General features: G+C 42.7%; 1 protein-coding gene and 1 long non-coding RNA gene across 2 annotated transcripts in view; one reads left to right on the plus strand and one right to left on the minus strand.

The window, feature by feature from the left end:
- The first annotated feature begins 923 nt into the window (after window positions 1-923).
- Window positions 924-14,641, plus strand: LOC121926385. Its single transcript, XR_006103005.1, has 3 exons — window positions 924-1,026; window positions 14,215-14,351; window positions 14,535-14,641. It is a non-coding gene; the product is annotated as an uncharacterized LOC121926385 (long non-coding RNA).
- TPRG1 (tumor protein p63 regulated 1) overlaps window positions 7,120-14,715 on the minus strand; it is a 50,833-nt gene continuing 43,237 nt past the window's right edge. The window contains exons 5-6 of the mRNA XM_042459321.1: window positions 14,174-14,327; window positions 7,120-7,857 (exon numbers count right to left, since the gene is read on the minus strand). Of these exons, the coding sequence (XP_042315255.1) occupies window positions 7,663-7,857; window positions 14,174-14,327 (349 nt within the window). The 3' untranslated portion in view covers window positions 7,120-7,662. The remainder of the gene's footprint in view (window positions 7,858-14,173; window positions 14,328-14,715) is intronic.

Here is a 14,715-nt window from a genome sequence, read left to right on the forward strand (position 1 = left end):
CTTGCTCTCAGTATCAAGAAGTTCCTCCTCATATTTAGGTGTAAATTACATCAGAGCAAGCATGATATAGTGGTTTGAGCATTGGACTACAACTCTGGAGATCAGGGTTCGACACCCTGCTTGGCCATGGAAACCCACTGGGTGACCTTAGACAAGTCACATGCTCTCAGCCACAGAGAAAGGCAATGGTGGCAAACCTCCTTGCCCAGAAGGTTTGCCCAGAAAATCCTAGGAGAAAGTCACCATAAACTGGAGTCAGCTAGTAGGCACATACAACATAACAACAATAACAAACCATTCAAAGACAGTATGGTTTAGTGCTTTGACGGATGCTTGAGACCAGCATTTAAATCTCCACTTCAGTCATGGTAACCCACTAGGTGATCTTGGGGCAGGTCACACTCTCTCAGCCTCAAAGGATGGTAATGGCAACCCCCCCCCTTTCTGAAGAAATTTGCCAAGAAAACCCCACAATGTGCTGCCTTAGGGTTGCCATAAGTTGGAAACAACTTGAAGCCACACAGCAACAAATTGCACCCCCTTCTGTGCTTGACCCCCAACAAACTCCAAAAAGAGGCTCCATTATTTTCTTCTTCTCTACTAAGCCACCTGCCAGGGAGGTGTCCCATCAATTTGCCTTTTTAAAAATAGACTTAAACTGGAATAGCAATGAAAAAGAAGTGCAAAGGGATTAGATATAAGCCCAGCCGCTCACCCCATGAACCCAAAGTCAGCTGTGCCTTTTGGCAGCTGGTCGCTTGTCCTTAGCTCCTAAAGAAGCTACAACTTAATTCTGGATGTCTGCAGGATAGGTGTTGTGTGAACGCTTCATTCATCGCAGCCTAGAGGCAGACAGAGCTTTCTGGGCTTGGTGAAAGCTTTCTAGCCCTGGTGAAAAGGGCTAACTATAGATGTGGGACTTTAATGAGCGAGAGGCGTGAAGGACTTGGCCTCGAAGCCCCACATTCCCAGGATTTCAAGCCTGGCGCATGGCTGCTCTTTCCGAATAGAACCCCTTTTTAGAAGGTATGTGTCCTTTGCATGCTTGGAGACGGTGGTTGTTGTTGTTGCAGTGTGCCTTCAAGTCGTTTCCGACTTCTGCTGACCCTTAGGTCAACCTATCATGGAGTTTTCTTGGCGTGTTTCTTCAGAGGGGGTTTGCCATGGCCATCCTCTGAGCCTGAGAGAATGTGATTTGCCCAAGGTCACCCAGTGAGTGGCAAGGTACAAAAGACATTCTCCTTTTCCAGCACATGTCTTCTATTTCAACCTTCTTTACTGGAGGAATTTCAAGTTGTCCTCCATTCTGAGCACGACTAAGAAGCATGATTTTACTGACATCCATATGGATATATTTAGCTTTTATTTGGGAATGTCCTCCATTTTTCTTGAATGTCCCACATTTGGCAATGCCTTGTTGTTCTTTGTGGTTAGGACATCTGTCCAGTGAGTTTCCATAACCAAGCTGGGATTTAAACCTTGGTCTCCTAGTATCCTAGCCCAACACTCAAATCTCTAGGCAATGCTGGCTCTCTATTGGGACAATTGGACCAGCTTGTTAATTGCTTTGGCTAAAAGAAGTGAAGAAAACTGACAAAAGCTCCATCTGCACTGTACAAATAATCCAGTTTAACACCACTTTAACTGCCACAGCTCCATGCTATGGAATCCTGGGATGTGTAGTTTGCTGTGGCACCAAAGCTCTCTGACAAAGAAAGCTACATGTCTAACAAAACATTGTTGTTGCTGCTGTTGTGTCTTCAAATTATTTCCAATGTATGACGGCCCTTAGTCATGGAAAGCCACTGGGTGACATTGGGCAAATCACATTCTCTCAGCCTTTTGCAAAGGCAAAGCACCCTCTGAACAAATTGTGTCAAGAAACCTTCCTTATAGATTCACCTAAGGGTTGTCATAAGTCAGAAACTATTTGAAGGCACACAACAACAACAACAACAACAACAACATGCCCAGGTAGAATTAGGAAAGGCCCCGCCAGATACCCAGGAATGGCGCCTGACTCAATGTAAGGGCTTTCAGCACACCTTGGGGCAGTCATAAAACACTGGAGCCAGTGCACAAAATGGGGGGGGGGGGGAGTTATTACAGAGGTATAGTTGGAGGGTATTGCGTGGGTGGAAAGCAAAGACAGACACACACCCAAAGTGAATTCCTCCATTACACAGCCTACTAACAGCAGCTTGAAGCAATGCTAAAGAGGCACCGAACTGGGGCAGCCTCTCTCTACCAGCCTTCCTGGAAAATCCATCAGGAAGAAGTGGGTGTCCGGCCCGGCATATTGTCAGAACTAGGGAAAACCCTGCAACAGGCTTGCTTTCCATGGCGCCAAGGCCCACCTTGCATTGAGTGTGACTCAAGCCATGACAATTCCTGTAAGAAAGGAGTGGTGCCCATCTTTCTCTCCTCAAGGGAAGGGCTGGTTGTCTTCATTGCGGAGGTGGTGAAGCAGGTGCCAGGTAGAGGGGAGGGATTGCAGCAATACTATGGCACCATAACCAATTTGAATGCTGGATTGGCCTTTGCACCATTTGGCTGGGACTCTTCCATTTCCTGGTGATGCAAATGCCCTAAAAGAGGCATGCAAAGGGATCTTGTAGGTTAGTCTCAAAGGTGCTACAAGATCCCTTTGCATACTGATTTTCCAGACTAACACTGCTATATCTTTGAATATAGTAGGTCCTTGGTATCCACTGCGGTTTATTTTCCAGGACCACCACTACCACTACCACCCCAGATTAAAAAATCCATTGATGCTCAAGTGTCATTAAATACAATGGCATAGTAAAATGCTGTACCTTATATCAAATGGCAAAACCAAGGTTTGTTTGTTTGTTGTTGTTGTTTTTGGACTGCATAAATTTTAAAAATATTTTCAAGTCATGGATGTTTGACTCTTTAATAAAAAAAAAATCTGCGGATATGGCTGTATATAGGAAGATCAGAGTTCCCAGATCCCAGGGCTTGGCCCAGGGCTTGGTTTCCCTGGGTCATCTCCAGGTGGGAGACAAGGTTGCAAACTGTCCAGTTTTGGGGTGCTGAGATCTTTAGTAGCAGTAGGAATGGTCTTTGCAGCATAAAATAGGTTTGGAAACAATGTTGACAAATATTTGGAAATGTTTCGAAAAAAATATTTTCCAAATATTTGGAATATTTGGAAACACTGGCAAAGGTGTTTCTGGACTGATGAAAGTCTTCACAGTTCTGGGCAAAAATTGCACATGGTTGTTTTAAAGGGGAAAAAACAGGATTTTCTGCACAAGAAATACTGTTTCTACTCAGAAATACAGAAAATACTATTTCTTGCACAGAAAGGGCAAGAATTCTGGGCAGAAAATGCTTTTATTGGGAATTTATTCTCACAAAATTTGCATGTGGTGGATTTACATAGAAAACAATATTTTCTGTGCAGGTAAAAAGATAATTTTCCATAAAGGAAAAATATTATTATGTGTGAATTGTGCACAGAATAACCCTTGAGCTAGGAATAGGCTTTGAAAACTATGTGGTTTTGGAAGACTTTCTCTCGGTGAGATGAAAATTGTTACAGTTACTCACTGCTTCCTTTGAGAAGAAACTGAATTACATTCTTCTTTTCTTTTCTTTTTTTTTTTTTTTTTGGAAATTTATTTTGTAAAAACAAGCAGCATGCTTTGCATTTGACACAATTATAACCAAGGGGATCAGGTTTCCCAATTTTCAAGGTTTGGGAGGGATTTGGAGGATTAGGGGAAGCAAACTGCTGTGAATTTGGAAGATCTGGGGGCAAAAAATACCCAAAGGCAAACCCTAACATTCAAAATATTTTTAGAGAGTCTGAGGATTTATGGGAGGGCTTCACTCCTGCTTTGAGGATTGGAATAAAACTCAAAATTGGTTCCCCACTCCATTAAAATTAGCGTTTCTGGACATCAATTGGTAACCCAATATGAAAACAGTTTATTAGGAGAGCAGATTGTCTGGGGGTGAATCTACACTGTAGAAATAATGCACTTTAAGTCATGTAGCTCCATCCTATGGAATTGGATTTTCAGTTTTTCAGGGTCTTTAACCTTCTCTGCCAAAGAGTGCAGGTGCCTCACTAAACTAAAAATCCCAGGATTCTGTAGGATGGAGCTATGGCAGTTCAAGTGGTGCCAAACTGCATTATTTCTATAGTGTAGATGCACCCTGGTAGCAATTTTGGGGACAATAACTATCCTGGATCAGAAAAAAAGACTATTGGAAACACAGCTGTAATGAATAGGGAGAAAAAACAATATTTTTATTCATGTTTTGCAAACTGCAACAGACACAGATCAGGCAGTACAAAGCAATAGTGTGTTTGAGATCCTTCTTGACTATGTTTGATGAAATAATCATGTCTCAGTTTTTCAAGGTAAGAAATGGACTGCAGCAGAGGCAGGGTAGAGAATTTGTATTCATTCTCCCATAATAATAGAACAAAATTCAAAACTCCACCTTCCTGCACACAAGCAAACTGTACATGGGGCTTAAAGCAAATCTCACATCTGTACCATAACAAACTACTTTTCTATGTGCAGGGAAAGACTCAAACATTCGGCCCCAGGCTCATGGGTAGCTTACGATAGTGCAGTCCAAGAAAAGTTTTATCATTTTACTCTGCTGAACCTATGAATGGTTGCTTTCCTCCTTTTAGTAGAAGTATAAATGATGGCCTGGCAGATGTATGGTAGAGGAGAACTTTAAAGAATAAGAAATATATACAATTTCAGAGTTTACAACCAACCAGCCAATGATCCTACAGAAAACTTAATAATCGTGACCATTATAGATTTTGTGGAAGTTCTTTGTTTTTTCTGGGCTATAGTTCCCCAGTTCCTCTGGTCAGCATGACCACTGGATAGCTCTTCTTATGTTCAGACTAAAACCCAGAGCAGATTCTCTGCTGCACAGGAAATTATTTCATTTTCATCTAGAGGTTGAGTCACTCTTATCTGGAATTCCGAAATCCAAAATATTTCAAACACCAAAACTTTTTTCATGAGTGGCTGAGATAGTGACACCTTTGCTTTCTGATAGTTCAGTGTAAAGAGACTTTGTTTCATGTACAAAATTATTTTAAAATATTCTGTAAAATGACCTTCAGGTTATGCATATATGTATATGAAACATAAATGAATTTTGTGTTTAGACTTGAGTCCCATCTCCAAGATATCTCATTATGTAGAAATATGCAAATACAGGAACAGTTGGCCCTCCACATTTTCTAGGGTTAGGGGTGAAGGACCCCTGTGAATGTGGAAAAACCACAAATTAAAAAAACACTATTCTTTTTACCTAAGCAAATGCCTCTCTAGGAATCTGTAACTCCTCCAGTGCAATTCTGTTGTCAATATCTGCCAGAAGTAGATGATAAAATCATGCTGGAAGATCTACAAATGCCTAGAGAAGTGCTTTCTCTAGGAATGCCTAGGTCCTCCACACAACTCTATGGTCAACTTCTGGCAGAGTTGCACTGGAGGACCTAAAGATTCCTAGAGAGAGCATATGAATCAAAATGGCAAATAATCAAATCCGCATGAGTCAAAGCTACAAATGTGGAGCACCAACTGTACTCCAAAATAATAATTAAAAAATCCCAATCAACTCTGGTCTCAAGCTTTTCAGATAAAAGATACTTAATCTATATTAAAATGGGAAGAATTCCTGGATACCAATATTATTAGATTCAGAGCTTGAAAAAAATGATTTTTTCCCAGCCACAACCACACCCCAGTTAATGAAACCTCTAATGCAGATGTTTGTTTTTACAAAGACTTTTTACACCCGCTTAGGGGCTGTAGAAACAGCCCCGAAGGGGTGGTCTCCAACCGCTCATTCTTCAGCCACATCAGGGCCATGTAACCACATGCCACAGCCCCGATCTGTTCTTTCCTCTGGTGTGAAAAGGAGCCACAAAAAATCAACTCCTTTTTCTGCCCTGGAAAGGGCATGATAAGCATGGTGCTGCAGCTATACAGCGCTCCTTCAGGGCAGACACAGCACCAGAGGAGCACCATGATGCTGCACACCATGTCGAGCTGTGCACAGCATCACAGTGCCCTGGGGGGCAGAGTTCAGGTGTATGTCGTGTGAATGCGATGCCCCGACTCCATCCCCAAGCCAGCCTTAACGGCCAGTCTGAAGAACCCCTCAGTTCTCCATTTCCTGCTCAGGATCTGTTTAGCTAAAAGGTGGATGTTTTTTTTTTTTAGCAGCAGCAGTATTGGGAGGATGATGGAGATGAACAGGAGAAATACAGACTTTTAGTGTCAGATTGAAGCAGTGTATTAGCAGTAAACAATGCCATGCAAGCTTGAGCTGGGAAGGAATGAGATTCTGCTGTAGCTGTTCCTACAACAGTTCTGTTTGCCTCCCTACAACAGGCAAGGTAAACTATCTCCAGAATCTCTCATATTGAGTATGCATAGGCTGATCATACATACCATTTTAAAGGGGATAGTACCATTTTTTTCATATTTCCGGACTGTGCTGTCATTTTAATATAAGTGTCAATTTTGTCCCATTTTCAAGAATGTTATGTTGTAAAAATGGTTTTAAGATCCCTGTTTGAAATTGTGGTTGTCAAAAAAAATGTGTCACGGAGTGTGAGAAGTTTTGTGATAAGGTGTTGAAAGACCGAAATGTACTGTGTCAGATTGTTTCTTTTGAGAAATATTCATGGTACATTCGTGGTGAAATACAGTCCCCTGCTACCTAAATTTTTGTGTGAGTTCTGACACTGAAGAATAATTGTTAGCTCAATATGTCAATGTAATAAAATTTTTGCTATTGCTTACTTTTTTGTGGAATATAACATAACTCCATCCAGTTTTTGCCATCCCAATATCCCGTTTTTGTCTCGAGAAAATATGGTCAACATAAATGAACAACAAAACAGAGAGAAAGACGGAGGACAGATAAGCTTGCCCTACCAGCTCTTTCTCTGCCAAAGAATGCTGGTGCCTCACAAAAACAATAAATCCCAGAGTTCTGTAGGATGGGCCATGGCAGTTAAAGCGCTGTCAAAGGGCATTATTTCTACAGTGTAGATCAGTGGTTCCCAAACTTTGGTTCTCCAGGAGTTTTGGACTTCAGCTCCCCAAATTCCTGACTGTTGACCAAGCTGGCTGGGGTTTCTGAGAGTTAAGTCCAAAGCACTTGGAAGCCCAAGGTTTGAAAACCACTTCTGTAGATGTACCCCAAAACTGGCAGGGGTGAACCAAGACATTTTCCTGCCTAAGGCAGAAGTGAAAATGACATCATGATTAAGCACAGTGTGCTCAATCCCAGACAAGTTATTTTGTCATCTGAAGATGTTACCACAGGTATCCCTCATCCCCCCAAAACAATAAAGTAAACAAATTGTGGTTTTCTGCTTTTTCATGACACCCGAATCTGTTGCTTGGGGCAGCTGCTTTGCTCTGCCTAATGGTAGGACCAGCTCTAGTGCTTGCAAGTCCACATGGGTTCCCCACCCCAGCCTTTATTCTCTCAAGACATGGAGGTTCTGTTGTTCAAGAGACATGGCCCTTCTTGGTAATTTACCCATAAGCCCCCACCCTATTTAGTAACATTGCAAGATGCAAGTGGTAGAAAAATTCTCCCACAAGAGAAAATAAACCCTCCAACTTGCACATTTCAGAATCCAAAGCTACCCCGTGCAAGGGAATAACCCAGTTTGTTTCGGTTCCCAACGAAGGACATCAGCCCTGTGTAGGTCTCTATGAGGATGGGCTCATTCATCACGGCAACTCCATCGGTTCGACCAGGCACAGGATCCTTCCGCTGGGCATTCTGAACTGCTTGGACAAGCTGAGCTGTGAATGTGGAGATCTGAAGAAGAAAAGCAGGAGTTCACAGCCACATTATTAGTGTTATTATCATCTAAAGTAGCTCAAATGTTGTAAAAGGATTATGGTTGAGTTTTGGTTTCGTAAAAGGAAGCAGCACTAGGGATCAGATTGCAAACCCATGTTGGATACAGGAATGCACTAAATTACTTCAGAAGAAAATCAACCTGTATTTTATAGATTATAGCAGAACCTTTGATTTTGTGGATCATGAGAAATTATGGTTTGCTCTAAAAGAAATAAGTGTGCCACAACATCTAATTCTCCTGATGCATAAATTCTACTCTAGACAAGTGGCCACAGTCTGGCCACAGTACAGAGAAACAGAATGGTTTCCTGTTGGTAAGGAGGTCAAACAAAACTGCATTTTTATCACCTTTTTTTTTAGTTTATATGCAGAATATTTATATTTCTCTATGCCTAGCATATAGAAAGTGGATTTAGGCTCAAGGGAAGCAGGTGTAAACATTGGGGGAAGGAACATCAACAATTTTTATGTTGAATTTTAATCTGTAAGCCGCTTTGATCATCGCGGAAAAGCGGGATAAAAAATAAAATCTATTATTATTATTATTATTATCATTATTATAAATTTAAGCTTTGCAGACAACACCTTATTAATTCCCCCAGTAAACTCCAAATCCTAGAATGCTAAAGTATGGAGCTCTGGCAGTTGAAGTAGTATGGAAATGCTATAACTCTATAATATGGACCCACTCTTGAGGAACCACTCCAGGAAATTAAGAACCCAGGGAGGGAAACAGAAGTGTTGAATCTCCTGCATGTTGAAAGATGCCTGTCATGACTGATTATAAATACCCTGGCAAGAATGATGAAACCCAGCCGGCGACTGGGAGCATTTTGTGCATCACAACAACACTCTCTACAAACCAGCAGGAGAACAGGAAAACAACAACCTGTCCAGAAGGTCCAGCAGATGCTTGGCTCTCCACGGCAAATAACATGGAGTAACTGGATCTGCCTTGTCTTACTGTCAGTGCCTAGGCACAAGTGTCTTTTTCTTATCCCTTGGCTGCGCTCTCAACCCCTCCCCAAATAACATCCCCCTGAAAAAAAACATGGCACAACCCCAAGTTGGTGGTGATAGTCAAGGGAGGTTTTTCATTCCAACTCTCCTGGTCTCAGGAGGTGCCAGTTCTTGAGAGGCCATTTCTTAACACCTTCCAAAGATGGCACTTTTTCCTGCTCATTTTGAGAACAAGGATTAAAAACAAGCCTGTCTCTCCACTGCCCAAGAGTCACTTTTAACACACCATGGCATCCCCAGAATGCCAGGAACACAAAGGGGTTGTGTTACACCATGCCAGGCAGTCAGCAACACAGACTCCATGGAAAGTGACCAAGCGAACTGAGAGGATAAACAGAGAGAGACCCAAGTTAGGGAGGAAGTGGTTGAGTGTCCATAGGTAGAAATGGAATAAAGTGGCTCATGGCTGAATACTGTGGCATCTTCTCTCTCTCTCTCTCTCTCTCTCTCTCTCTCTCTCTCTCTCACACACACACACACACACACACACCAAGCATAAAAAGAGATTGCAGGCCCCCATCTTTTTGGTGTAAAATACAGGCTGAGTCTCTCTTACCCGGAATTCCAAAATCCAAAGTATTCCAAAATCTAAAAAAAATTTCACGGCTGGTTGAGATAGTGACACCTTTGCTTTTTGATGGTTCAATGGACAAAAACTTTGTTTCATACACAAAATTATTTAAAATGTTGTGTATAAAATTGCTGTTGTGCTATATGTATACAAAACATAAATGAGTTTCTGTGTCTGTTCTGGAATTCAGTCCAAACTTTGAGGCAGTTATCCAAGGTGCTGAACTCTACCTCTGAAATTGGTTCTCCATCTTGGACATCTCCTTTAAAGGTCAGTCCAAAACATGGGAATGGGTTCTTCACCTCCCCCAGGCCACTTTTGTAAGACAGGAAGGATTTCCTGGAAGTAACTGACAAGAAGTAACTTCCTGACAGGAAGCAACATCATTCTCATAGAAGTAACTGATGGTGATAGGAAGATATTTCCAGGCAAACAATGGCCTCTTCTGCACCTGAAATGGACTGGCAGCCTCCAAAACATTTTTTGAAAGAATCTGACTCTTCTGAGGCCATAGTCTCCCACCCAAATGGCCATAGGGAGGGGATCTGTATGTAGTCCAGAAGCCAGACCTTTAATCCCTGTATTAAAGGGCTTCATTCAGTTCAAAGTAGGCCACATTGGAAGGTGCACAGCCATGACAAAAGGGTCACAGAGTTGTCATCTTATGAATGCAAATCTTTGGAGACAGGCGTGCCAATCCTGAACACAACTGTCCTTGGGATTTCCCTCTGCAATGCCAGCTTCCAGGATACGATGAGAAAGTGGGAAGTACTTTGAATTTCACACCACTTCTCCTCGCCCAATGGATCTGGTTACACCCTCCTCTCTGGCTCTTCCTATTGCTTCCCCAAATCCCTACTGTCAAATGTACAGTCTGTCAGCCACTCTGAAAGCCTTTGTGGAGTGCACTTATGGATGTGGTGGAGTTATGAATATGAAACCCCACATCCAGTTAGAGGAGTGTAGGGTTTGCTAAAAATGGCAACAAAATATATTTGAAGGGGTCCCTGGTAAAGAAAAAGGGGAAAAAAACACTGCTGTAGGCAAAATGTAGGGATCATAAAGTTCCCTCGACATGGGGAGAATGGACCTCAGCTTCTGTGAGCAATGGGGTCTATTCTCCCATTGATCGGGGTGCAGCTGACTGATGTTTCCAGAGACCTCCAATGCAAGGATGAATTGCAACAAGGAACCAGCATCTGGCAATTCCACCAGAGATTGTTCATGGAAGGGTTGTAGAAATGTCAATCTGATGTGCCCCTGTCATCAGGATGAAGCCTGACTAGGGTGAAAACTAGCCAAAAAAATAACATCTGACATCATATCAAGTTAATAGAAATTAAAAGTTTTGGGGTTGAGTGAGGAGAGTCATAGGCTCAGACATAGTTCATCAGCTGTTCTTCCAAAGACCATAAATTATGTCCCTGGTTTCCCTTAAAGTCTGCTAGATTCTGCTAGATTCTTGGCATGGAGCCCCTTAGCAGCCCCTTCATTGCATGGAGACTGGACAATTTCATTTGCAGTGAATTGGATGTTTTTTCTGAAATTAATGTGTGTTAGAAATCTGTTTTGTCCCATGAGTGCAAACGAAACTCTTCTATTCCCAGCTCCCTCTAACTGGCAATGGGAATGCAAGAGAAAGAATGATGGAAAACAAAAACCCAAAAGAGGACAATTCTCAAATGCTCCCCAGAGCTTTATAAAAAGACGTTGTGATGAATCAACAACTCTCCTCACTCTGATCCTGTTTTCCACAAGGGGATCAGATTGCTAACATTCTTACAATGCAGATGGGGATAATTCAGAGGAAAGGAAAAAATATTGCTTATGACCGGAACATGTGAGCTTTTAAATCCATGGTTGGTGAAGAGTTCATATTTCTCTCTACAAGAAGGAGAAGGAAATACCCTTACTGATAACTTCCTTTTTACATTCAAGGATGAGAAATCCACCACTGAAGTATCTCAAATTCACTCACTGGTAAGAATGTAAAGAATAACAGTTTCCCACCCCCCACCCCTTTTACCAAAAGCCAATTCCCAAACACTGGAATTTCCCTCCAAGGAATCTTGATGCTTTGTTGTTTGTTGTTAACTGCCTTCAAGTCATCCCTGACCCATAGCGACCTTGTTGGATGAAACACCTCCAAGACTCCACAGCTCTGCTCAGGTCCTGCAACTCCATGCCCATGACCTCCCTAATTGAGTCCATCCATCTAGCATGCAATCTGCTTCTCTTTCTACTTCCCTCCACCTTATCTAGCATTATGCCTTTGCCAATGATTTATGCTCTCTCATAATGAGGCCAAAGTACCTGAGCCTCAGTTCGATCATCTTGGCTTCCAGGGAGAGTTCGGGCTTGAGTGGTTGAGTGCTGGACTAGGACTTTAGCAAACCAGAGTTCAAATCCCCACACAGCCATGAATACTTACTTTGGGTCAATCCACTCTCTCAGCCTCAGAGGAAGGCAAAAGGAAAACCCCTCTGAACAAATCTTGCCAAGAAAACCCCATGATAGCTCACCTTAGGGTCACTATAAATCAGAAATGACTTGAAAGAAAATAACAACAGCAACCACCAATAATAACAATAAAGTTTCTTGCATAAAAATAATGTATTCAATACAAACAAGCTTGGGGGGGGGGGCACAGAATATCCAAGGAAATTCTTGCAGTTGGAAGAAAACTGATTAAATTGTTCCTTCTTGCCTCTGAGAACAAAGTTAACAGATTTGCATCCCTACTCAGTGACACATTCACCTCTGCAACTGATGCAATTCCTAGACTCTTTCCACCAGGGTTTCTGTGGAGGGCTCCACCACACAACCGGAGATGAGCAAACTTGGGATTCTTTTGCATAATGTCCCTTTTGCAAAAGAAATACAGAAACTGTCTTCCTCAGGTCAACTTGTGGAATGATATACGCTCTGACCTTGATTCTCCCCCCCCCCCCTTCCAATGGCAATACTTTTGGACACAATGAGAAGTGAAATGGATTGCCTTGAAAATGATGGACTCTCCCTCTTTGTAGGTCTCTAAAAAGTGGTTGGATGGGCATCATGCAGGTGTGCTTTCAGGGGGTTGGATGAGGTAGCTCTTGGGATCCATTCCAATGCTAAGATTCTATGGGTCTATGATTCTGTGATTAAATTGTTGCATCTGGAGGCTTTGCAGACCAGCAAGTAACCTTCTTCTTTTGGCTAGAAAAAAGACCAGTCTGGGGATACTGAAGATTTCATGGCCACAAAATTTATCCAGGGGCAGACTGTACTCACCCTTGTTATGAACCCGGTTGGCATAATGGTTTGAGTATTAGACTATGGTGGGTTACAGACCGCCGAAAAGCGGCGGTCTGCTGCCACCGCCGGTTGCAGCATCTAGGAACCGCAGCAGCCAAACGGCATGGAAGAGACGCTGCAAGTGCTGAAGCACGCACTCGCGGCGTCATTTCCGGGGCGCGATGTGTGGAACGGCCGCCACCATTTCGTATGGACTCAGTCCGTACTAGGGTTAGGGGCGTCTAACCCTAGTATGTGCTGAGCATGTACTTTCCTGCCCGTTTGTAACGGGCCTATATGACTCTGGAGACCAGGATTTGATTCTCTGCTCAACCATGAAACTCTTGGGCAAGTCACACTCTTTCAACCTCAGGGGAAGGCAATGGCAAACCTCTTCTGAACAAGTCTTGCCAAGAAAACCACGTAATAGGTTCACTTTGCAGGCTCCATAAGTCATAAATAAAATAGCAATACCACTTTTTATACAGCTTCATAGTAAACTAAACACCCCCAACAAGCTGGATACTCATTTTCCAACCTAAAAGTGGATGGAAGTCTGAGTCAACTTGGAGCCCTGCGGAATCAAACTCACAACATTGTGGCTACAGTACCAGCATTTAATTACTGTGTCACTAGGGCTGAGGAGTTAGTGGGGTGCAAGAGGAAGAAAATCAGATTCTGGCGGTTGTAATTAATGTTAGAAAAAAGTTGTTTGGGGAAAGGGTGTTTAACCTTCTCCCCGCCACTGGTTTTGACCCATTCATCACAATTCAAGGATGGTGACAAGGTGGAGTGTGTCTAGAGGAGGTGACCAAAATGGTGAAGGGTCAGGAAACTGCACAACCCTGTGAAGAGTCACTTAGGGAACTGTGTATGTTTATCCTGGGAAAGAGAAGATTAAGGGTTTAAAGATTTGAAGGGATGCGATATGGAGGATGGAGTAATCTTGTTTTCTCCTGCACCTGAGACAAGGACATGGAGCAATGGATGCAAACCATAGGAAAGAGATTAGGAAACATTAGGAAGAACTTCCTAACAGTAAGAGCTGTTCGACAGTGGAAGATGCTGCCTTGGAGAGTGATGGAGTCTCCTTCTTCAGAGGTTTTTAAACAGAGGCTGAATGGCCATCTGTCCCAGGAATGCTTTGATTGTGTATTCCTGCAGGGCAGAATGGGGTTGGACTGGATGGCCATTGGGGTCCCTTCCACCTCTATGATTCTATGATTTATTTCCACATGGACAAGTTACTTTGGGGAGGTGTTTCCCTAACGCTGATGCTTCCAGCTGCTTCCCTGATTTCTTCCCATGGAGAAATCATTTATGTTCTGTGGAGTCCCACTATACAATAATGAGATGTTGGGTCCCACACTGATGTAATCCTCCTCCTCTATAACTATAACTCACCTGACAGATGGCATTGAATCTCTGGTTGCTGTTCTTCACAGGGTGTTCCATGAATGTTGCATAAGGAACGTCAGTGGACCAGGGGTTCCAACGTGAAAGAAATGTTGGCTCTCGCACTTTGTCCCAGAAGATCCGTATGCCTTCTCCTTCCCTCCTAGAATGTGAAACAGTTCAACAGGTGAGGTTTTGTGGCAGACAACCAAAGTAGTGTGAGTGGTGTGACTGGGAGGACTCTGTTGAGCTGAACAGATGGTACTAATGGGGTGTGTGAAACTCCAGAGAACCCTTAAATGAGAAGGATATTGGCTGAAATTCTGCAGGTGTCTAATACATATGTAATTTTCCCTACAAAATCATTCAGATCATCAGCATTTAGTTCACATTTGGAGAAATCTCTGGGCACCACAGTTCAAAAAGCTATGAACAAGCTGGAACATGTCTAGAAGAGGGCAACCAAGATGATCAAAGATCTAGAAACCAAGCCTTATGGGGAACGACTGAGACAAATGGATGTGTTTAGCTTGGAGAAGAGAAGACAGAGA

Source organism: Sceloporus undulatus, chromosome 3 (assembly GCF_019175285.1).
Source record: "Sceloporus undulatus isolate JIND9_A2432 ecotype Alabama chromosome 3, SceUnd_v1.1, whole genome shotgun sequence".
NCBI lineage: Eukaryota > Metazoa > Chordata > Lepidosauria > Squamata > Phrynosomatidae > Sceloporus > Sceloporus undulatus.